This window comes from Podarcis cretensis (assembly GCF_951804945.1).
Source record: "Podarcis cretensis genome assembly, chromosome: 1".
NCBI lineage: Eukaryota > Metazoa > Chordata > Lepidosauria > Squamata > Lacertidae > Podarcis > Podarcis cretensis.
The window spans coordinates 24,572,351-24,596,829 of NC_137170.1; the positions used below are offsets into that span (position 1 = coordinate 24,572,351).

The 24,479-nt window shown below is 41.8% G+C and overlaps 1 protein-coding gene across 1 annotated transcript in view; it reads right to left on the bottom strand.

Moving 5' to 3' along the window:
- Positions 1–398: 398 nt before the first annotated feature.
- Positions 399–24,479, bottom strand: part of KCNK13 (potassium two pore domain channel subfamily K member 13) — a 70,977-nt gene continuing 46,896 nt past the window's right edge. The window contains exon 2 of the mRNA XM_079949133.1: positions 399–3,061. Within this exon, the coding sequence (XP_079805259.1) occupies positions 2,139–3,061 (923 nt within the window). The 3' untranslated portion in view covers positions 399–2,138. The remainder of the gene's footprint in view (positions 3,062–24,479) is intronic.

A 24,479-nucleotide genomic window follows, 5' to 3' on the forward strand; every position in this document is an offset into this window, starting at 1 on the left:
TTTAGAAGACACCTGAAGGCAGCCCTGTATAGGGAAGTTTTTAATGTTCAATGCTTTATTATGTTTTTGTATATGCTGGAAGCCATGCAGAGTGGCTGGGGCAACCCAGTCAAATGGGTGGGGTATGAAGAAGAAGAAGAAGAAGAAGAAGAAGAAGAAGAAGAAGAAGAAGAAGAAAGTTTTAACTGTTTTAATGGATAGGTTGTATTCCTCACAGAGGAAAACAAAATCAAGGCTTTATACTAAAAGTGTTCTATATTACTATTTTTTCCCACCTAATACTTCTAAGCGTTATACTTGCCATTCTTGCAGCTGTGTCATGTTGGTGGCTGATTGCCATTTTGTGATCAACCAATATCCTGAAATCATTTTCTCTGTGGGTTGTTTTCAACTACTAATTCGGCAGGTAACAAACATCTTTTATTGTTTGCTTCCAAATACATGGCCTTACATTTTGCAATGCCCATTTTCATTCCATTTCTACCATTTCAGTTCATGAGGCCATCCAATTAGTCCCGCATAATTTCTCAGTCCTTTGGAGAATTACAGTACCTTTTAAGTTAGGGTCATGTTCAGGTTGCAACAGCACACTCCCACGTTCTTCCTGTGGTTATTAATAAAAATGTTTTCATAAAGCAGGCCTTAATACGGTTCCCAAATGACCTCTGCTAGCATCTCCTCTCCAAACTGAAACTTTTCTGTTTCCCAAACTCATGGTCTTATAAAGTTATAAAGCTACAGCCTAGATAATAAAATATCAGTGTTACGTTTCTCCTGTTCCTTCCTAGCTGCACATTATATTTTGGCTTGACTGTAAACAGCAAGTCTATGAAATTATTATGACATGTGTTTGTGCTTGATCATTTCCATGCTTTTCCATTTTACTACCCCTTTTGTAGATTTTGAGAACGTCACCTTTTTGCAGAGATCTATTGATGGTAGTGATAGCAGCTATGGATCAAGTTTCATAATAGGAGCACTTGCATTTTGAAGCCTGGGTGCCTGGTGACTCTATGGGATTTAACTTAAATTTAATCTAGTGTGTCTGATGGCAGAACACTGCCTCACAATGAAAGACACATAGGCACGTATCTTTCCTTGTGAGGCAAAGTTTTGCTATCAGATACATGTGATCCTAAACAGGGCTTTTTTCCCCCAGCCAGAACTCAGTTCCGGCACCTCTCAGGTGGGCACCATTGCCTTTCTAAGAGAACGAGGGAAGTGATAATGGTGAGTTCTGGCACTTCTTTTTCTAGAAAAATAGCACTGATCCTAAAATGTGCAAGAAAACTTCTTTTTTTGCATACAAACCCACACATGATACCACTGCATGCAGATCTCCCGATTATGTCTTCTGCACATGCCACACAGTGTAGGATTCCAATGCATGCAAGAAGATAAATGGTCTGGGCAGCTGAGAGAGAAGAGATCCACTTTCCATTTCCAAATTCACAAGGCTTTTACTATTCAGGAGCACACAACTCAGGTGGCTAGTCACTCTTGGACCCAGTAGCGAATGACTGTTCACTAGTGAAATCAAAGGCAAGTGACTATTTCGGGGGGGGGGGGGCTAACCTGGTGTTCTCCAGATGTTGATGGACTACAACTCCCATCATCCCTGACCACAGGGATCAGCTGGGGCTGATGGGAATTGGAGTCCAACAGCATCTGAAAGCCACAGAGGAGTCACTGCTGGGCTATTCAGCTATCCACCTATGCGGTTGCTTCCTGCACCTTCCGACACACACAGTTGTTCTTGTACCGCACTTTCTGGTGCACAACATCTTTGGATTGGGACTACTACTGCAACTTTAACTGCTTGCTCTTCTGAGCGTTTACAGGACTGAGGTGCCAGCCAAAACAAAGGGAGCAACGCATCTGCATGGTTTCTCTCCATTGCCCCTTGCTCCTAACTCAGACCTAAACTTAAATACATGCTGAAGAAGCTTGTTAATTGCAGCTACACTACATGACACCACTGGGATGTTCTTTGGCAGGGTCTGCAGGGCAAGGGTGGATCGGCGGCGCAGTGCAAAATGCAAGAGGTCCGAACTGCCAGCAACAACACTAAAGGCACCTCTTCTCAAGAGGGGGCCTGCTCAGTTAGTTCTGTCTCTGTGGTGACATTTGACCCTTCATTATCTGTTACCCAGTGATCCCCTCCCAGCGTGGATGTCTCTATCCGTACTGGTCTCTGCCAGCCTGTTGTTCATAATGCCCAAAGCGCCTACGCCGCCAGCAAAACCGTTTTGTCTAGAAGCGATGCTTGCTCTGGGGCAGCCATTGGCACTGTCGGACAACTGTTTTTGCATGATGGCCAGTGACACTTTGTTAGACGCTAAGAGGTCTTTCATCGAGATCATCTCGCCGGACAACCTGCGCCCATCTGCCTCGCTCTCGAGGACACCATCCGACTCAATGGATATGTTGCGTTGGCTCCGGGCAACTCCCGGCACCACAACATTCCTTCGCGACCGGAAGAGTTTTCTTTGGCACCTATGGCACATGCTGTCCAGTTTCCTTAATATCCAATTCACAGACTGTTTGATGACGATGGAGATCACGTTAAATAGGGAGTAGATGCAACAAACCCCCATGAGTACGAACAGGAAATTGCCAAATTGGTAAAGGCCTCGGTTCTCATAGTGGGTGTTCTGGCCACTCACCAGGTCGCCAAAACCAATGGTGCTGAAGGCCACGAAGCAAAAATAAAGAGAGTCCAAATACGTCCACCCTTCCATGGGAGAGTACAGAGCAGAGGCACAACAGGAAACAATGACGGACGCAATGCACAAGATAAGCATGACATAATATACGGACGGCTTCCATCCTGCCAAGCTGTCCACTTCGGCGGTCCCAGGAGTGTGATGGCTGTCTTGGGCAAGGCCCCCCCTCCGCCTCAGTTGCCTCTCGCGGCAGGACTTCATGACATAGGCTATGATGGTGATCAAGCGCTCCAGGAACAAGTTGAAGAACAAAATGGTCCCTGCACAGCCTATAAGGCCATAGAATATCAGGAAAAGCTTGCCTGTGACAGTGGCCGGTGTGGTCATGCCAAAACCTGGAAGACAAAAACAACAGGGAAAAGTCACATGGGCAAGACTTCTGAGCAGAACAGAGGAACAGGCAAAAGCGAAAGGGATGCTGAAAATAGCCATTTTCATGTAAGAATCTTTATTTATGTATTTTGTGATTTTATGTCATGAACCACCCTGAAACCTGTGGGAACAGGGCAGTATACACATTTAATAAATCATAGTCGTCATCTGTAGATGTGATCTCAGTAACAGATAGGAATCATCATAATCATCCATGTAATGTTCTAGAGTGCTTCATAAACTTGATCTAGTATTTGTTACAACAGCTCTCCAAAGGGTATTATCTCTGTTTCGCAGATGAGTGGCTGGGTCTGAAAAAGTGTGGTTTGTCCAATGGCACCCAGTGAGTTCATGGGTGAGCTGTAAACTGGAGTTGGGTAGCACCAACAAGATCTGAGTGGCTCTAGTCATTCATTTGTGGATGGTTGACTTACTGGGATCCATCTCCTCCTGTTCTTGTGGAATTTAGAGATTAACTTTAAATGGCACATTTATCTAAATTGCTCGTACTGTTTCTTCCCATTTTATTAAGTTACCTGCTGGTCTTTTCCATCCTTCTAGGAAAGATGGGCTGGATGTCACATATACTATTTGGAAGGTGGGTGGAATGGCATTATCCCCTGCACTCATCCATTCCACTATAATTTAAAACAAAACAAAAACTGACCCCAAAGTTCCCCCAAGAGGAGTTCTAAAAGCCCTAATGGTGTGTACTCCCTCACACAGTTAGTAGTTATGCAAAAGGCCTCCCTGGTTCGATCCTTGGCTTTTCCAGGTAGAGATGGGACTCATCTGAAATCCTGGAGAACCTCTGTTGGTCAGATTAGACAGGAGAGAACATCTGGTTCTCTCCAGATGTTTTGTGACTATAACTGCCATCACCCCTGAATGCTGGCTGGGGCTGATGTGAGTTGTAGTCCAACAACATCTGGAAGACACTGTGTTGGCTACCCCTAAATTAGACAATGACCGCTCCCCACTTAAAACGCCCAATGCCTGAGCCAAGGTCTACCCACATTTGAAATTTAATAAAGTTGTGGCCAATTTAATCCCATAGCGCGTTGTCTAGAGTCGTTATTCCACATGACGGGGGGGACCACTCGGGATCTGGGGACTCCGCCTGTCCACGCAACAGTCAGCTAGATGAACCAATGGTTTGACACAGTACAGGGTAACTTCCTGTGTTCTATGCATCTGAATGTGGTGGCATACCTGTAGTACCTAAAGTAAAGTGGATGGCTGTAAGCGGTAGTATCTTTTCTACTGTGAATTGTCTCTTGAGGCAGACTTGTTAGGCTTGTGTCCTTTAAGGAGAAGAAAACACCCCCCCCCCATTTCTTTAGATATTTGGCAACAGTTATATATTTACCCATATTTATTGTTGAAGCTGCTTGCTGTGGTTATTTTGTGAGGATTGACTGAAGCTACTAAGTTTAATGAATCAGGCTTTGGGATATTTATTGTTGATTTAAATATCTGGCAGGGCCAAAATAACAGCATATAAATGTGAAAATCAAGCAATCAGTCAGAGGCAACCGGACACTTTCAGATCAATCAAAACTATGTGTAGACATTTGTTTCAGTTCACTCCTAGTAACTTTAGATTTGCAGCCTTTGTCTTCAATTCAATCAGAGCATTTGGATTTAGGTCGAGTTTGTGCTATAAATCTGCTTCAATCTAGTACAGTTGCTTGGTATACTGTCATTTATATCACAGGACATAGTTGCTCCTTCTGGAATTGCTGCTGCTTTTTACCTCGGCGGCTTCCAAATGCTTGCTGGCCATTTTTTGTTTCCTTCCCAACATAAGGAGAACTTGGGATCCTCAAAGAAAATAAGATTTTTCTTTCTTCCCCTTTTCCTAGAAATGGAACACAGTGTCCCAAACCCTCAACTTTGAGGTTAGAAACTGACACGGGACTTCACAAAACTGAGGCCCTCGTTGGTAGAGAAGAGAGCATAATGATACTAAGAGACAGTTACAGTTTATCTTACATTTTGTCACCCTGAAAGTCTGTAATTTGGGGAGAACAGAGTGCTAGACTCCCTTTACTTTCCCAGAGTTTGATCTAAGTCATTGCCTCCTACGCTTTTGCTAAACTAACAAGGCAGTAGATAATATTCACCAAAAAGCACATTCCTTATTGCAACGTGATGTCTTTGTCCTGTACATTGAAGAGTGTTAAGAGTTTCCTTTGAGCTCCTGTCTGCGGTCTCTCTTGGCAAGGTTCCTGTGCTCCATTAATTACAGCAATGTTCAGGTGGGTGTGTAATATGCTAAGCAAAGTGTATTTGAGTTCTGTGTTGTTAGCCGAAAATAAACAAATCCCTAGATTAATATAGGAATTAGATACTCATGACAGCACCACAATGCCCCTTCCGACCTTCAGGAGGAGGGGGGTTGTGGGATCACGACCCCGCCCACACTCACTCTGCGAGGCTGGCGTCAGCCTCGCAGGAGACAGGGATTCACCCAATTAGCATACCCTGTGGCGCCAGCCAATTGGCTGGCGGCAGGGGCGGGCCTTCCTAGGGCCACTTAAGGTCAGGGCAGCCCCTGGCTCGCCCCCTTTCTTCCCTGGAGACGACGCAGTTTCCCACCCACCCGCCCTTTAGGTTTTGCCACTGACCTTGCTATGGGCTTCGGCTGGTCGCCGCAAGGGGCCTGGTAGGAGTTTTTCCATTTGGCTAATTGGCTGGTTTTGTGAGCCACTTGGTTTTTTCGCCTACCTCGTAGCAAATCGTCACAACTCCCTCAGTTTTGGCGGTAGGCATTGGCTGGGGTATTATCATGCAGATGAGGTTGGGGGGGAGGAACGCCATCACCTCCCCCAATGCTTGAAGGGTAGTTCGTTAAAGGACTCCGAGGGGCGACGCCTCGTCCGAAACCTACGGAGGCTAGGGCCTAAAGCGCGCCCCCGAGCGGTAACCCCTTGGGGAGCGCCTAGGGATATGCATCTCGGGTGGCTCCCCCTGTTGGTGTTTAACCCTTCCCGGTCAGACCGGATAGTCGGTTAGGGCCAATGCCTAAAGCCAATACCCTTCTTTCCTGTAATCAATAAAGTTGTGGCCATTTTTCGCCCATTAACCTAAAACTCTGTGTCCGTTGTCTTCATTTATTCCACCTGTGGGGGGGAGGGAATAGCCACACAACTTATATTATTACACTCAGTTTTATTCTGGTAATTTGTATCTTCATTATTTTTGGTGGGCAATGAAGCATAGAGCCACTGTGGTGTTGTGGTTAGTGTGTTGGACTAGGAGCTGGGAGACAAGGGTTCAAATCCCCAATGGACCACAAAGCTCACTGAGTGAACTTGGACCAGTCATTGTCTCTCAGCCTAACCTACCTCATAGGGTTGTTGTGAGGATGAGCTGGAAAGTCCCTTCAAAAATTTCAAAATTACCCCCCTCCCCAATTCCACTTTCCTATGAAGAATGAAGAGGTCAAATGTGCAGATAGCACAGGCACTAAATGTTATGATTTTTGACTACCATGAGTACAGTGGTGCCTCGCAAGACGAAATTAATCCGTTCCGTGAGGCTCTTCGTATAGCGGTTTTTTCGTCTTGCGAAGCAAGCCCATTGACAGCTTAGCGGATTAGCACTATTAGCGGTTTAGCGACTTTTAGCGATCAGCTGTTAAGCGGCTTATCAGCGGATCAGCTGATAAGCGGCTTAGCGGCTTAGGAAAAGGGGGGGGAAAGGGAAAAAAACCGCAGGAACTCGCAAGACATTTTCGTCTTGCGAAGCAAGCCCATAGGAAAATTTGTTTTGCGAAGCGCCTCCAAAACGGAAAACCCTTTCGTCTAGCGGGTTTTCCGTCTTGCGAGGCGTTCGTCTTGCGGGGCACCACTGTATTGTGAATGGGTCTATCACCAGACAGCTGACTAGTGATCATGGACTTAATGTAGAAAAGCTGCAATTTTCCTTAAAGGCTGTTATTATCCTTTGGGTGTCTCAGCCTTCAAATCTGAATTAGGCCAGAATCAGAAGTTTTAGCAGGATTTGGCTGAAACTGGGACAAAAGTGCTATATTTCTGGAACCTTAAGCATCATCAGCAAGTACATTGCCTGCTTTAGGAGTAAAATTGCTTCTAAAAACCCTGGGTTGGTTAAAAAAGCTGAGTGTTATGTTGGTTAAAGGAGCATAGGGATTTTCCCTTCCTCACATAGAGCTACAATTCCCAAAGTCAATCTCTCTTCCCAGGGATGTCTGATACCATAGTATTTTTGTGGCTTTACTGCAGGCTTCCTCAAACTCGGCCCTCCAGATGTTTTGAGACTACAATTCCCATCATCCCTGACCACCGGTCCTGCTAGCTAGGGATCATGGGAGTTGTAGGCCAAAAACATCTGGAGGGCCGAGTTTGAGGAAGCCTGCTTTACTGCATATGGGGAAAATGAACATCTTACATTCTCTGGAAACCATCAAGTTTTAACAACGTACAAATGCATTGCAGGGGGTTGAACTAGATCAGGGGTCAGCAAACTTACTGCTCCTCAGGCTGGTGTCTCCAGCGCTGATTGCGCGGTGGGTGGGGGAGCGCGTACCCATACGCGTTCGCACATGCTATTTCCTGCGCACTTCCGGGTCGGAGGAGCACCGGAAATAGCTTGTGTGCATGTGCACGGGCCTCCTCTGACCTGGATGTGCACAGGAAATAATGCTTGCGCATGCACAAATAATGCTTGTGCATGCGCACAAGCTGTTTCCGGTGCTCCTCTGACCCAGAAGTGGGCAGCTGCACAACGCAGTGCCGGTAAGAGTGGGCGTCGGGCATCGCCGCAGGCCGGATAAATGAGTCCCTTGGGCCTTATCTGGCCTGCAGGCCTTAGTTTGGGGACCCCTGAACTAGATGATCCTTTTGGTCCCTCTATGATTTTATGATTCTATTCTCTGCTTGGAAACCTGCACAGCAACAGATATGGCAAGACAATGTGAATCTCTAGTGCTCTCCCATTACAAGGAAACAGACCATGTGAACACCCTGGAATGTTCTCCTGCTTGGCGAAAAGAGGAGCAGATCTGTTTCGTAAGAACATTCAACCAGCATCAAGCTTTTCCACACCAAACTTTTTTGTGTCTCAGTGGATTTCCTGCATCAACCAGGGAGGTTGGACTTGATAGCCTTTGAGACACACCAGAATCACAGGGTCGGAACGTAATTATTTCACTTCATTTCCATTTCTCCTTGTGGTGGACCTGATTATATCTGCATGACCGTGTGGTGCAGTTGTTTCTTTGTCTTTGTTCTTACACAAAGGAACTGTGCACTCACTTTTTAATAACTGGGCCATTTTAAAAAGACTCCAATTTAAATGATGCATGCACACAAACAAACAAACAAACAAACAAACAAACAAACATGTAAACAACTGGATACCCTTTCGCTTGATTATTAAGCAAAATATGCCTGCTAGAAGTAACATATGAAACCTCACCCACACAGAATTAAACACCTCCGCTTCTTTATCAGAATATTCTGTCAGCACAGAGAAACGGAAATACAGGATGCTATAAAGTATCAGGTGTTTGACGATGGGCTCAAGTATGATGAAGTGAAGATAGCCTTCCCTTTCTCATTTACAGAACCATTACTGCTAATCTGTGCTCATTTTCAGAGAAAAATGAGCACATTTGCACTAGTTCACATCCACATGGGCAAAACTCCCTTTCCTTCCTTGCTTTGTTATTTGCCAGATAAGGCCACAGTCACACACCACATATTTAAAGCACCATGATGCTACTTTAAACAGTCATGGCTTCCTCCAAAGAAGCTGTAGCTTGTTTACCTAGCTGACTGGTGGAGAGCAAAGCCACATTAGAAAGACAAAATATTTTTGCTCACGTTTGGCTTTATAAATTAGTTATTAAAATACTGCATTAATTATGTGGCACGTAGCAAGCCAGGAAAATACTCCAACAACTGAAAATGCAACACACCCATGATTTATCCAAACACTTCCTTTCCAAAATTAATTGTGCAGCTGCATGCCAGTGTACTACTCAATAACTCAATTTCCCCAAACGCTTTGATTAAAAACATGTTACATGTTCAAAAGGAGTGTCAGGAATGCCTCTAATGTATGCTTCAGAACACGCACAGAACACATTACATTTCAAGTTTAAAGCACCATATAACATTCCAGCAAGAGCCCAAAGGGGTGTTGTGGGCAGGTGTAGGAAGTACAGTATAGATTAGGCAACCAAGAATCAGGACCATGGAGAGCTCAGTCTTTGATTTAAGACAGGATTACATATATGACTTGCAGGCATACAGTTGCTCCTGCTGTGTTCTGATGGATTGTTTGCTTATAGACTGTCCCAGAACAAAAATCTCTCCAAAAAGAACACAGCAGAAATTAAATACAGCACTAAAATGTTAAGATAAAAATGTGAACATAAAATGCAATATTATTATTATCCACCTTGGTAGCTCAGTTGGTAAAGCATGCGGTCAGGGGAAATTTCCCATCTGTTCTTGGCCAGGAGCGGCTATTTTGTATGGTTTTATTTTATAGTTTTAAATATATCGGTTAACTGTTGTTGTTTTTGCTGTTTTCATCGCCTTGAGACAGTTGTATAGAAGGCTATTCCCATATGGATTAACAGAGATCATATGTAGAGTCATCTTTCAGAATAGGTATTTTTTCTCTAATACGTATGCACGTATGCTCTGTAACAATATGCAAATACTACTTGATTGTAAATAGAACCTCAGGGTGGTTTTCAAAAAACCCTTCAAACATTCAAATTAACAATTAAAGAAATTACAAAATTACAAAATAATAATTAAAATCTACAATAAACTAAAAACAGATGAAAACTTCAAACAGAGTATATTAAGACATGTTTGTTGTTATCAAGAGAATAACAATCTCGTTTATAAACAATGCATGATGCTGTTCTTAGGATACCGATGATTTATAAAATGCCTTAAATGACTAGGCTGTAAAAAATGAAAAGATTTTACATCACTGTAAAAAAATGAAACTCTGAACTCACTTTAACTGAAACGAGGCTGCATTTTAATGTTGTATTTTAATCTTGTTTTTAAGTTGTATTTTAATCAATTGTTTTTATACCTGGTGTTAGCCACCCTGAGCCCGGTCTTGGCTGGGGAGGGTGGGGTATAAATAAAAATTTATTATTATTATTATTTATTATAACCCCTTAATACTCTTGCATCACCCCTCTTAGTTCTGGCCAAATGATCACGTATAAACCAGAAAGGAAAGTTCACATTTGTACAGCAACACAGAAAACTGTGAATAACCAAGAAGAGTTGACAAAGACTTGTGAAGTTTCAGGGCTTGTTCCTACAGGGTAACAGCTGTTAGATAATAACCTCTAAAACCTGACTGAGTCAACAAGTCCCTAGGCCATGGCTTCTCAGATATAGACATTATGTCTGGATGCAGCCAGTAGGGACTTTTGGTGTGGCCATCAAAGCATCTATTCACTTTGACTGGCATGGAATATGACTGTGCTGTGATCATACCACAGCCATCACATTGTCCTGTGGCCTCAAACATAGCAACAGCCCTGCTGGATCAGGCCAATGGCCCATCTAGTCAGTATCCTGGTCTCACAGTCACCAACCAGATGCCCATGGGGAGCCAACAAGCAACAGCTTTCTCCCCACTTGTGATTCCCAGAAACTGACATTCAGAGGCACAATTCCTCCAATCGTTGAGGCAGAACACAGCCATTACTACTACTAGCTGTTGTTTATTTATTAAATTTGTATACCACCCCGTACCCGTAGATCTCTGGGCATTTTTGTCTCTTATACTACCTAAGTGGTACGTTTCTGAGCACAGTGTTGTGCTGACCTTTAAAGCCCTAAAAGGCTTCGGTCCAGTACAGTGGTACCTCGGGTTACATATACTTCAGGTTACAGGCTCCGCTAATCCAGAAATAGTACCTCGGGTTAATAACTTTGCTTCAGGATAAGAACAGAAATCGAGCAGCAGCAGCAGGAGGAGGCCCCATTAGCTAAAGTGGTGCTTCAGGTTAAGAACAGTTTCAGGTTAAGAACGGAGCTCCGGAACGAATTAAGTACGTAACCAGAGGTACCACTGTATACCTGAAGGAGCGTCTCCACCCCCATCGTTCTGCCCAGACACTGAGGTTCAGCGCCAAGGACCTTCTGGCAGTTCCCTCACTGCGAGAAGCCAAGTTACAGGGAACCAGGCAGAGGGCCTTCTCGGTAGTGGCGCCCTCCCTGTGGAACGCCCTCCCACCAGATGTCCAAGAGAGAAACAACTACCAGACTTTTAGAAGACATCTGAAGGCAGCCCTGTTTAGGGAAGCTTTTAATGTTTAATAGGTTATTGTATTTTAATATTCTGTTGGAAGTCGCCAAGAGTGGCTGGGGAAACCCAGCCAGATGGGCGGGGTATAAATAAATGATGATGATGATGATTTTTTCCTTGGCTAAACCGACAGCCCCCCAAGGCCTAGACATTCTAATATGATCCAAAGCAATAGTCATCCCCAAACTTTGTTCCCCATGGATCTCTTAAAATTTGCTGAGGATCTTGGTGGAAGACTTAAGGATTTTTCTGCCCATTACAGCTGTGCTAGGTGCTGCATGATTTTTAACTGTATTTTTACAGACGTGTCATGGACCACTTGAATGAAGCTCATGGAACATTGGTGAGCCATAGATCAGTTTGGGAACACCTGATCTAAAGAAAATATAACTGGGTTGTTTGAACAAATAGTTTCCCCAGAAGGAAAAATCACCACCCCTTAGAACAGGGGTTGCCAACATTTTGGGACCGGCGGCCACATATCAAATTTTGGGAGAGCTCTGGGGTTGCCAGCCACAAAATAGCTACAATGGAGAACGTGGAATCACACCAAATGAGTCAGACAACCACCTCTGACAAATTTATGCTTACTACAGGAAGTCAGCTATGTTTTGATTGTGGAGATCACAGAATACTGATCACACACACAGTGTTGCTATCTAACTGGGAGCATTCTTCAGATATGTGTGTGTGTGTACATCACACTCATTCGTCATTTCACATAAATTGCTTTGAAGTTACCCACACATTTTGTCCCATTACTTTGTTTCTAGGAGGGTCAGAGACTCGCTTCTTTTTTTAAATGAAAACTGAGTTTAGGAAACCTGCCCTGTGGCACCAGTGAAAACCTTTGTGGGTACCAGGACACTTGTGGTGCCAGGTTTGAAATTGTGACCCTTGCCTTATGGCTTAGAGCAGATATAAAACCAACTGAGAAATTATCAGTAATATACGCAGCAGCTTCCCCCCTTATCTTAATCACATTTTATTTGACGTCTGTTGAACACTAGCTCTAATTGGATGCATCAAAATTCAAACACCCAGTCGGAGTAATTGGAAGGCAATTATATTTGCATTACTGTATTTGTGTCAGACAGCAACATCATATGACTACAGAGATATTTAGTTTTGATTTCGACTTTGAGGAATAAATTAGTTCTAGGTTTTCCTGCAGATTCAAGCAGAAAATTTCATCAGTGGAACAGCTACATATTAGCTCTGTATTTGGATGTTAACAAACCACTACATTATCTTCCTAATATGACACCCAGCGGCCTAGGTTTGAACCCAAGGCACTGAAATCCAGTTTGGTTCAAATGTTGGCTCTAAACTTTGAAGATAATGGTTCTATCCTCACTTTCTTATAAAGCTCACTATATGGGTTTTGTGAGGAGAAGCTGCCAAGAAGGAGAGATAAAAATCTAATAAACAAAAATAAGTGATAAATAATAATAATGTGTGTATACTGCCTTATTTATTTATTTCATATAATTTATACACCACTTGATAAAAAACACCAACCCTGGATAACAAATAAATAAATAAAACTATATCTGTAAACCATGTTTTCATTTCATGAAAAAAACTTGACAAATGTTCCTCCTTTTTCTATCACATCCAAGTCTAAAAATCAAATAGCCCTCCATTAGTGGTGACTTAGAACTCTAAATTGTATGTATAGAATAGATGGGTTAAGTTTCCCTCTTTCTGGCATCTGCAACAAACCCAGAGCCAGTCAGCTTACTGTTATTGTCCTTGCATTAAATAAGAGCAAAGAAAGATGTGTGCTTGGGGACGCGGGTGGCGCTGTGGTCTAAGCCACTGAGCCTCTTGGGCTTGCCGATCAGAAGGTTGGCGGTTCGAATCCCCGCGATGGGGTGAGCTCCTGTTGCTCTGCCCCAGCTTCTGCCAACCTAGCAGTTGGAAAGCACACCAGTGCAAGTAGATAAATAGGTACCGCTGCGGTGTGAAGGTAAACGGTGTTTCTGTGCACTCTGATTTCCTTCACAGTGTTCCGTTGTGCCAGAAGCGGTTTAGTCATGTTGGACACATGACCCAGAAAGCTGTCTGTGAACAAACGTCAGTTCTCTCAGCCTGGAAGCAAGATGAGCGCTGCAACCCCATAGGCGCCTTTGACTGGACTTAAGCGTCCAGGAGTCCTTTACCTTTTACCTTTGCACAGAAACCTCTGGCTGAATGTGGCCTACTCTACATCAGTTGCTCCGCCCCCTTTTGCCTCTGGTCCTGCCCACCACCAATACAAAGCTCCTGGAAGGTTGCCCATGAGAGACTGTAACTCTTGGGCTGAAGAAGTTTCCCCTGCCCTGGATAATTTGTTTTTTTTTTAATAAATATTTATTGAGATTTTTTTAAAATACAAAATGCAAAAATAATAAACAATATAACATGAATCATAACACATTTTTTAGAACTTCTTTGGACTCCCTCACGTCTCCCACTCCCACTTACATCGTTATAAATTTTTCCCAGCAATTTATCATCTTGTTTATATTCTTAAATTTTGTTCAGTTAATTTAATCTATTCTCCACAAATTTTATGTTTCCCTCAAACTCACTTATCGTCAATTTCAAATCTGATTCAGTGGTAGGCAATTATTTATGATCTAGCACCCTTCTTAGCCTTCAATCAAATTACAATACTTTTGTAGATAAATCTAGAATTTCTTCCAGTCTTCTTCAACCCTCTCTTCTCCCAGGTCTCGAATTCTGCCAGTCATCTCGGCCAGTTGCATATAGTCCATCAGCTGCATCTGCCACTCTTCCAGTGTGGGTAGATCTTGAGTTTTCCAACTCTTGGCGATGAGTATCCTTGCTGCCGTTGTTGCATACATAAAAAATGTTCGGTCCTTCTTTAACACCTTCTGGCCGACAATGCCCAGAAGGAAGGCCTCTGGTTTCTTAGTGAAGGTATACTTAAATACCTTTTTCAACTCATTATAAATCATTTCCCAGAAGGCCTTCACTCTAGGGCAAGTCCACCAGAGGTGAAAGAATGTTCCTTCATGTTCTTTACATTTCCAACATTTATTATCAGACAAATGGTATATTTTGGCAAGTTTAACTGGGGTCATGTACCATCTATATATCATTTTCATTACATTTTCCTTCAAAGCATTACATGCAGTGAAGTTCAGCCCGGTGGTCCACAACCTTTCCCAGTCCTCAAACATAATATTATGCCCAATATCCTGAGCCCACTTTATCATAACCGATTTAACCATTTCGTCTTGTGTATTCCATTTCAGCAGCAAGTTATACATTCTTGATAATACCTTAGTTTTTGGTTCTAACAATTCTGTTTCCAACTTCGATTTCTCCACCTGGAACCCTACCTTTTTGTCATTTTTAAAAACTTCTTTAATCTGAGCGTAATGTAACCAGTCTCGCACTTTATCCTTCATTTTCTCCAAACTCTGCAATTTCCAATTGTCTCCGTCTTTTTCTAATATTTCCCAATATTTTGGCCAGTTGGCCTCCATATTGGGTCTTTTTCGGGCCTTAGCTTCCAGAGGTGAAAGCCACCTCGGAGTTTTATTTTCCAATAAGTCTTTGTATTTTGTCCAGACTTTAAAAACTGCTTTCCTGACAATATGGTTCTTAAAGACCTTATTAATCTTAACCTTATCGTACCATAGATATGCATGCCAACCAAAGGCATTGTTAAACCCTTCCAAATCCAATACGTCAGTGTCTTCGAGAAGTAGCCAGTCTTTTAGCCAGCAAAAGGCTGCGGCTTCATAATACAACTTTAGGTCTGGCAGGGCAAAGCCCCCTCTTTCTTTCGCATCAGTTAGTATCTTAAACTTAATTCTGCCCTGGATAATTTGAAGCCAGTTGCTCCAAAGTCATTAATGCTTATCTTTTCAGTATCTGCTTCTGTACGGTAAAGCACAGTAAAAAAAATTCTGCTTGCCTTCACATCCTGGTTTGTTCATGTTCTGCATGACCTGTGATAGCTGAAACAGAACACAATACTCCAGCACAATATTTTTTTGAGTCAGCTACTTCCCTCCCCACTTTTTGTGCTGGACATTACTTACAAATATTACGGAATGGGCATCTAGCTTTTAGATGCTTTTGATTTTTTGTAGTTTAACCAAAATGCTCTGGTTAATACTCTACGGAGTTTGCAGGATTTTCAAACACAGACCAAAAACAAACTGATTGAAAAGGTCCTAAAATAAAATAGAAAAACATCACCCTGGATTTAATTTGTGATGTGAATTATGACCATCTCCTGCAATTGTTTGAAGTGGTACTTGTCAAGTGATACATTTAATTTATTCCAGCTTCAGCTGGTTCACGCATTAAACGCAGGGAACATACACCTATGCATATTTAACAGGATTTAATCTTGGGAAGAGTGCTAGCCTTAGTGATGTTCCACATTTATAGGAGCCGCCATGCACCTGTAGCAGTCTCCAGTTCCAAAAACTAGAGCAGGTGCTCAGACTCCCCCTTTAACCTATAAAATGCTGTGCCCTAGGGAAGTGGAGATCTGCCATTGTTAACAGGTGGGACCAAAGCTAAAGGTGCAAATACCGTGAAATTCAGGTGATGCAGCTGGAACATGATTTGGGCATACTCCTCCCCTCCTATTGTGTGGCCTGAATATACTTCTCTAATGTTTAGAACAGGACAAAATGCAATTATTCTAAGTCTGGTTGGATGAAAATGGTTGCCAGTTGTCTTCCTGACACCCTCCCTTTCCCGTACGTGTTTGTCTTCACTGGATTACATGTTACTGGTTCAACTGCGGAGCATTTCCCTGAGATGCTTCAGAGTATTTTCAGCATATTTTCTAAATCGTTTGAAGTCCCCACCAACTTTATGTAACCCACTAATATGCTGTGCCCACAGCGCCATTCAGGTGATTAAGAAGGAGCTGGGGCCCCTGAGAATAAACTATAATGCTTGGGAGCTAATTTGTCACATCAAATACAATATACTGAAGATGCTTTAAAACAGAAGAACTTGGTGCTAAAATTGCACGCCATGTTGCTAGGAAGCCGGTGTTTTTTAAAGAGACAGGCATCAGGCGCCCCTTTTCCTCTTCCTTGGCTATTTTGTATGGTTCTCTATGCTTGAGCAGGCTGCTCAGCTTATTCCCGGGAGCTGCAGGAATCCCTGCTGAGTCCCAAAACTTGATCCACAAATGCTGGAAATTCCTCCAGTGTTTCAACTATGAACACACCACTCTGACAAGTGACCTGGCTCCCTGAAGAGATCTGTCCCCTCACTTTGACTGATGCTTGAGCTGTTAAAAATTCTACTGCTGTCATAATTTCTCACCTGTATGCTAGAGAAATTTAGAGGGTGTCCCCCCCCCCTTTAAGGCTTCTTAAAACTACATGGAATGAAATACCAAAACTGAAAATACTGTTTCCGTGTTATATACATAGAAATACACTGTGTTTTTTAATAAGTAGTGATTTCTTTCTCCTCCTCTCTTTTCTGTCTGATCTCAGATGCATTTTACACCAAGAGCTATACAGTGCTGGCTCCCCAGAAAGCATGCCTCTGTGAAACAGAGGTGACAATATATAACCTTATTGGTTATTTTGTTTTTTTTGCTACTGAATTACTTTCAGTGCAGCCTTGTGATGGGGATTCTGTGGAGTACCAGATATGATGTATTTGAACTTCCATCAGCTCCAGCCAGCATGGCTAAGAGTGATGGGAGGGACAATTTTTCCCATCTCTGTTTTAAGCGGTGTGCAAATTTCTTAGATCTTAGATTATTCATACAGGTGTGTTTTTTACAAGTTGGAGCTGGGGGTGGGGGGTGGGCAGGATGTAACTACATTAACTTGAGTTCTCTTATTGCCCCTCACACCAATATTCAAAATGATCACTCAACAGCACTACAACTCATACATCTGTCCAGATACCCTTTCCTTTGTCTCTCCTTAGCTTTCTAACATTTGATGTAAATAATAAGAGCCTTCATAAAAGAACTACATGGCCCAACAGAAAGGTTGAAAGGAAATACTCTAATTGTACGGACACTTTTCAGGCAGCTGCTTTGTTTATAATTCCCCCACACCAATCTCTCTCATCAAACTTCCAAACTGTTTTTTTCCTGTCTAACTATCCAGTCTAACTATCCAATGAAGTCTCTTGTCTACACAGTGAGACAATCCCACTTAGAACAAAAGCTACTAATCATATGTAAGTGCTGCAGTTTCCTCAGCCAATATCTTCATCCTTCCCTTCTTCCGGTCTTCACCTTGTCCAACACTGTTCCTTTCTTCAAAATAAGAATTATTTTTATGCCAATAATGAACATTAAGAGCATTATCCAGTGGCATCAGGGCACTCACACAACTGCCGTTTGTTCTTAGGATAGCAGGAGAACTGAATCCAATGATTGTTTTGTGTTTACAAAAGAAGTTATGCAACCCCTAACACTACTTACACACCCCTGCCTGTGCTGTCACCTGCCAACTGTCTCCTTTTGCTAATGTTATAACCTCAGTCATTACCTCCAAAAAATTCTAACACGCCCCCTATTTTTGGGGACTCCAATTTCAGAAAATGGGGGGAGAGGGAGATGGCCAAAGTTTTTGAGCTTTTTTGGGGGAGGGACTAACAAAAATCACTCACACGACTGACAAACGCAGCCAATCGCACGCAACACTAAAACCGCCAAGCGTCTGCCCGCTCACAACTAGTCACAGAAATATAGACACAACACGTAGGCTAATAACTGTTAAATCATATGTAATAGAATAATGATATCATTCAAAAGGTAGAAATAAATCTATTGGAGTTCATATATACAATGTAACAAACTAGTGGCGCAGAACGTCAAGCCATGCTTTCAAGATAGGCGTCAAAGGTCATTTGAGAAAACCGTACTTCTTAGACTTTTGAGACATCTTTTGTTGAAACCTTTGAATAACCATTGTGAGACTGATCTTTTGAATGATATCATTATTCTACTATATATGATTTAACAGTTATTAGCCTATGTGTTGTGTCCATATTTCTGTGATTGGTTCTCATTGCAACACAGGGGTTTGTTTTTCGATCGCAACTAGCAGCAGGAAATCGCACGCCCAATTGTCACAATGGCAGCCAATCCACAACAGCCCTTGCCGCAGCCACCAATCACCAACCCAATTGCCGCAGCAACAGCCAATCGCAAGCAGCCCTTGCTGCAGCCACCAATCACCCACCCCATCGCTGCTCAAAAGTTCCTGCTCACGGCTGCAACCAATCGCCCGCCCACCACTCTGCACTACCTGTGTATAAGATGACCCGATTTCGAATATTATTTTGGAGTAAAAAAACAAAACTCGTCTAATACACGGAAAAGTATGGTACTTTTCTCTAAACACCGTTCTTAAATATTGATACTGAACTCACCTACAAACTAGCAACCTTTTCAAAACCAGAATGAAGCCAGGGATGGGACAAATCATGTGTGCTCTGAATTTGATCACCTTGGAGAAAAATAGACTAGAACCCGTGGACCTATGTGACGTGGCAGCTAAAAAAGCCAATGCAATTCTGGGCTGCATCAATAGGAGTATAGCATCTAGATCAAGGGAAGTAATAGTGCCACTGTATTCTGCTCTGGTCAGACCTCACCTGGAGTACTGTGTCCAGTTCTGGGCACCACAGTTCAAGAAGGACACTGACAAACTGGAACGTGTCCAGAGGAGGGCAACCAAAATGGTCAAAGGCCTGGAAACGATGCCTTATGAGGAACGGCTAAGGGAGCTGGGCATGGTTAGCCTGGAGAAGAGGAGGTTAAGGGGTGATATGATAGCCATGTTCAAATATATAAAAGGATGTCACATAGAGGAGGGAGAAAGGTTGTTTTCTGCTGCTCCAGAGAAGCGGACACGGAGCAATGGTTCCAAACTACAAGAAAAAAGATTCCACCTAAACATTAGGAAGAACTTCCTGACAGTAAGAGCTGTTCGACAGTGGAATTTGCTGCCAAGGAGTGTGGTGGAGTCTCCTTTGGAGGTCTTTAAGCAGAGGCTTGACAACCATATGTCAGGAGTGCTCTGATGGTATTTCCTGCTTGGCAGGGGGTTGGACTCGATGGGCCTTGTGGTCTCTTCCAACTCTATGATTCTATGATTCTATGATTCTATTTTATTTTTTTTTATAATAATTTTTTATTGCATTTTTCACAAAAAAGAACAAAAAAGCAGATTTTCACAAACATTACAAAAGAAAAATAAAACATAGACAAAAAAAAAGAAAGAAAAAAGAGATTTTAACATAAAAAAAACTCACTTTCCAGTTATAACCTTTAAAACCTTATTTTCCTTACTTCCACCCGCCTCCCGATCTTGTATTCTATGTAATAATTAGTTCAGCAAGCTCAATCTTTGTTCATTTTGATTCTTGATCCCTCCCTTTGTGCTCTTATTTAACTCAGTCACTAGAACCCCTTCTTTTCCTTTTCAATGTCCTCAACATTCAAAGATTTTACAGTGTTTTTGTAGATAGACTTTAAACTTCTTCCAATCTTCTTCCACCTGCTCTTCTCCTTGATCTCGAATTCTGCCGGTCATTTCAGCCAGTTCCATATAGTCTATTACTTGCATCTGCCATTCTTCCAGGGTGGGTAGATCTTGCGTATTCCAATGCTTTGCAATAAGGACTCTTGCTGCTGCTGTAGCATACATAAAAAAGGTTCTGTCCTTCTTTGGCACCAATTGGCCGACCATGCCCAAAAGAAAGGCCTCTGGTTTCTTCAGGAAGGTATACTTAAATACCTTTTTCAGTTCATTATATATCATCTCCCAGAAAGCCTTAATCCTTGGGCACGTCCACCAAAGGTGAAAGAATGTCCCTTCAGTTTCTTTACATTTCCAACATTTATTATCGGGCAAATGGTAGATTTTTGCAAGTTTGACTGGGGTCATGTACCACCTATATATCATTTTCATAATATTCTCTCTTAAGGCATTACATGCCGTGAATTTCATACCGGTGGTCCACAACTTTTCCCAGTCAACGAACATGATATTATGACCAACATCTTGTGCCCATTTTATCATAACCGATTTTACCATTTCATCCTCAGTGTTCCACTTCAACAGCAGATTATACATTCTCGACAGTGTCTTAGCATTGGGTTCTAACAATTCTGTTTCCAACTTTGATTTTTCCACCTGGAAACCGATTTTCCTGTCAAAATGATAGGCCTCTCTTACTTGAAAATAGTGTAACCAGTCTCGCACCTTGTCCTTAAGTTTCTCATAGCTCTGCAATTTCACTTTGTCTCCCTCCTGCTCCAAAATTTCCCAATATTTTGGCCAATTAGATTCCATATTAAGCTTTTTCAGGGCCTTTGCTTCCATAGGTGAAAGCCACCTTGGGGTTTTATTTTCCAATAAATCTTTATATTTCATCCAGACATTAAACAATGCTTTCCTGACAATATGGTTTTTAAATGCTTTATAAATTTTAGCTTTACCATACCACAAATATGCATGCCACCCAAAAACATTATCATATCCTTCCAAATCTAAAATGTCCGTGTCTTCAAGAAGTAGCCAATCCTTCAGCCAGCAGAAAGCTGCTGCTTCATAATATAACTTAAGGTCCGGCAGGGCAAACCCCCCTCTTTCCTTTGCATCAGTAAGAATTTTATATTTTATTCTGGGCTTTTTGCCCTGCCAGACAAATCTAGAAATTTCTTTTTGCCACTTCTCGAAGCAGTCCATTTTGTCAATGATTTGTAACGTCTGAAACAAAAACAACATTCTTGGCAATTCATTCATTTTGATAACAGCTATTCTACCCAGTAAGGAAAGCTTCAAATTTGTCCAAATTTCAAGATCTTTTTTCACTTCTGACCAACACTTCTCATAATTATCTTTAAATAAATTTACATTCTTCGAAGTCAGATTCACCCCTAGGTATTTCACTTTTTTCACCAATGTTAAACCTGTTTCTTCCTGAAACCTTTCCTTCTCTGCTGTTGTTAAATTTTTCTCTAAAACCATAGTTTTAGATTTATTCAATTTAAAACCTGCCACCTGACCAAATTCTTGTATTATTTCCAGAGCTCTTTTAGAGCTAGGGATTGGCTCCTGTAATGTCAGTACTAGGTCATCTGCGAAGGCTTTAAGTTTATAGTGTTTGACTCCGACCTGTATACCCTGAATCTGTTGGTCCCTTCTGATCATGTTCAGCAAGACCTCCAGGACTGAGATAAAAAGCAAAGGGGAAATTGGGCAACCTTGTCGTGTTCCTTTCTCAATCTTAACTTCTTCTGTAACTACATTGTTCACTATTAATTTTGCCTTTTGTTCTGAATAAATCGCACCTATACCGTTTCCAAACCTATCTCCAACCCCCATCCCTTGTAAATTTTTCTTCATAAAGCTCCAAGAAATATTGTCAAAGGCTTTCTCTGCATCAATAAATATCAATACAGCTTTTGTATTTATATTAACTTGTAATTTTTCCAAAATGTCAATTAAATTTCTCGTATTATTTGACAGTTGCCTACCTGGGAGAAAGCCCGCTTGGTCTTTATGTATCATTGTTACTAAAACTTTTTTCAATCTTTTAGCCAAAATATCAGCAAAAATTTTATAGTCCACATTAAGTAGGGATATGGGGCGGTAGTTCTTGAGTTGTGTCTTTTCTGTCTCATTTTTCGGAATCAGCGTGATGTAAGCTTCTTTCCACGACTCCGGCGCTCTTTTCCCTTCCATAATTTCATTGCAAACCTCCATTAGAGGTTGAATTAAGTAGTCCTTCATGTCTTTATAATATTTGGAGGTTAGCCCATCCGGGCCTGGAGACTTGCCTAGTTGCAGATTCTTGATGGCACCTTCAATCTCCTGTTCAGAAATTTTGTCATTCAGTGTTAATTTGTTCTCTTGAGATATTTTTTGTAATCCATTTGTTACCAAAAATTCCTCAATTTTACTTTCATTCTGTGGCCCTTGTGTGTACAATTGTTTGAAGTATCTCTGGAAACAGTCCTGAATCTCCCTTGGGTTTTGTATATTTCTTCCATTTACTTCAAGATTGGTAACAGTGTTTAATTTCTGTCTTTTCTTCAGCTGCCAAGCTAACAGCTTTCCACACTTATTGGCCGATTCAAAAGTTTTTTGTCTCATTTGTTTAATTTTCCATTCTATGTCCTGATTAACCATTTTCAAGTATTGTGCCTGGTGTAGTTTAATTTCTCGTAGGATGTCTTGTGACTTAGGTTTAATCCTTAATCTCCTCTCGCCTTCTCTAATTTTCTCTAGAATCTTTTCTTTCTTCTCCTCTTGAAGTTTCCTCTTTATGGCATTTTGCTGAATCAAAAACCCCCTCATTACAGCTTTGCTTGTGTCCCAGATTACTCTTTTCTCCACAGTAGTCTTCAAATTTATTTCAAAATAGTCTTTCAAAGTTTTTTGGGCCTTCTTAACAATTTCAGAGTCCCTAAACAAGGTGTCATTCATTCTCCATCTAAAGGAACCAGTCGGTGTTAGTTTCATATCCATCCTCACTGGGTTATAGTCGGAGCAGATTTTTGGGCAGATTTCCACCTTTCAAATTTTGGGCGCCATCCCTCTTGTAATCCAAATTTGGTCTATTCTTGTCCAAGTCAAATTGGCTTCAGAGAAGAAGGTCCCCTCTCTACCTAGGGGATTTTTAGTTCTCCAAATGTCAATCAAATCCATATTGTCTGTCAGTTCAAAGAAGGTCTTTGGTAGTCTTCCATCTTTTGTAACTACCTGTCTTTCAGATTTATCCATATGTGTCGACACAACGCCATTCATGTCTCCCATCAAAATGATGTTTTGATCTATAAAGTCCATTAACGTCTCATGCAGTTTCTTATAAAACTCTGATTTCCCCTCATTGGGTGCATAGACTCCAATTATTACTAATTTCTCTCCTTGAAATTGTATTTCAATTGCCACAAATCGTCCATGTTCATCTTTAAGGAGAAACTTTGGTGATAACTTCTCTTTTGCATAAATCACAACTCCTCTTTTTTTTACTTTGTCTGAGGAGATGAATTCTTGGCCTAGCTTTTTATTTATCAATAGTTTCCTATGGAGTCTTGTTATATGTGTTTCTTGTAGACAAATTAAGTCCAATTGTTCCTTTTTCAACATGTAAAAAATCCTCTTCCTTTTACTAGGGGAGTTCAAACCTCTAATATTCCAGGTTAACATCTGCAGAGACATGTTGTTGTTGTTATTATGATGTTCCTCCAACTGCTCCTAGGAGTTGCTCTTGGTTTGTCGGCTGTGTCTCCTTCTCTAGTTGGTCCAGTCCCAAGGGGGCTCTTCCTAGGTCAAGCGGTCCCAGTCCTGGTGTTTCCGGGTCTTTTGTTCTGGCCTCTCTTTGTAATTCTTCTCCAAAGTCTCTCAGGAAACTCACTTTATCCTCCTCTGATCTTATCTTTATTTTCCTTCCTTTAAATGTAAACGAGAGGCCTTGCGGAAATTCCCACCTGAACAGAATACTGTTTCTTCTTAGCAGGTCCACCAAGTTTCCGTAGTTGGCTCTGAGGTCAAGTAAATATTTCGGAATATCTTTAAAAATCTCAATTCTCACCCCTTGTATCTCCAGTGCTTTCTTGTAGTGGAGACTCAATATTTTATCTCTTTCTTCTTTTGACCTTAAGGCAATCAAACAGTCTCTCGCTCTGTTCTTCCTTTTGACCCTTCCCAATCGAAAAGCACTCACTATCTTGAATTCTTCTTCTTCTGGATCCAGGTCCCAGCACTCCTCGAATTCCGATGTAAGAAGTTCTATCAAATCTCCTTCTTCTGTTTCTGGGACCGCTCTAATTCTCAAATTAGTCTGTTTCTCTTTAAGTTCAATCAGAGAGAATTGTGCCTTGTATTCATCCAGTTTTTTATTTATCGGCGGTATCTTTTGTTCTACTGCCAGTACCCTCTCTTTCGCTTCCTCCGCTGTCTTCTTTGTCTCCTTGGATTCCTGCAGCAATCTGTCAATCGCCTGAGTGTTAGAATTCACATTCGTCCCCAAGTCATTTACTTTTTGCCCCAGGTGATTAATAGTTGAAGTATTTAAATCAATCTT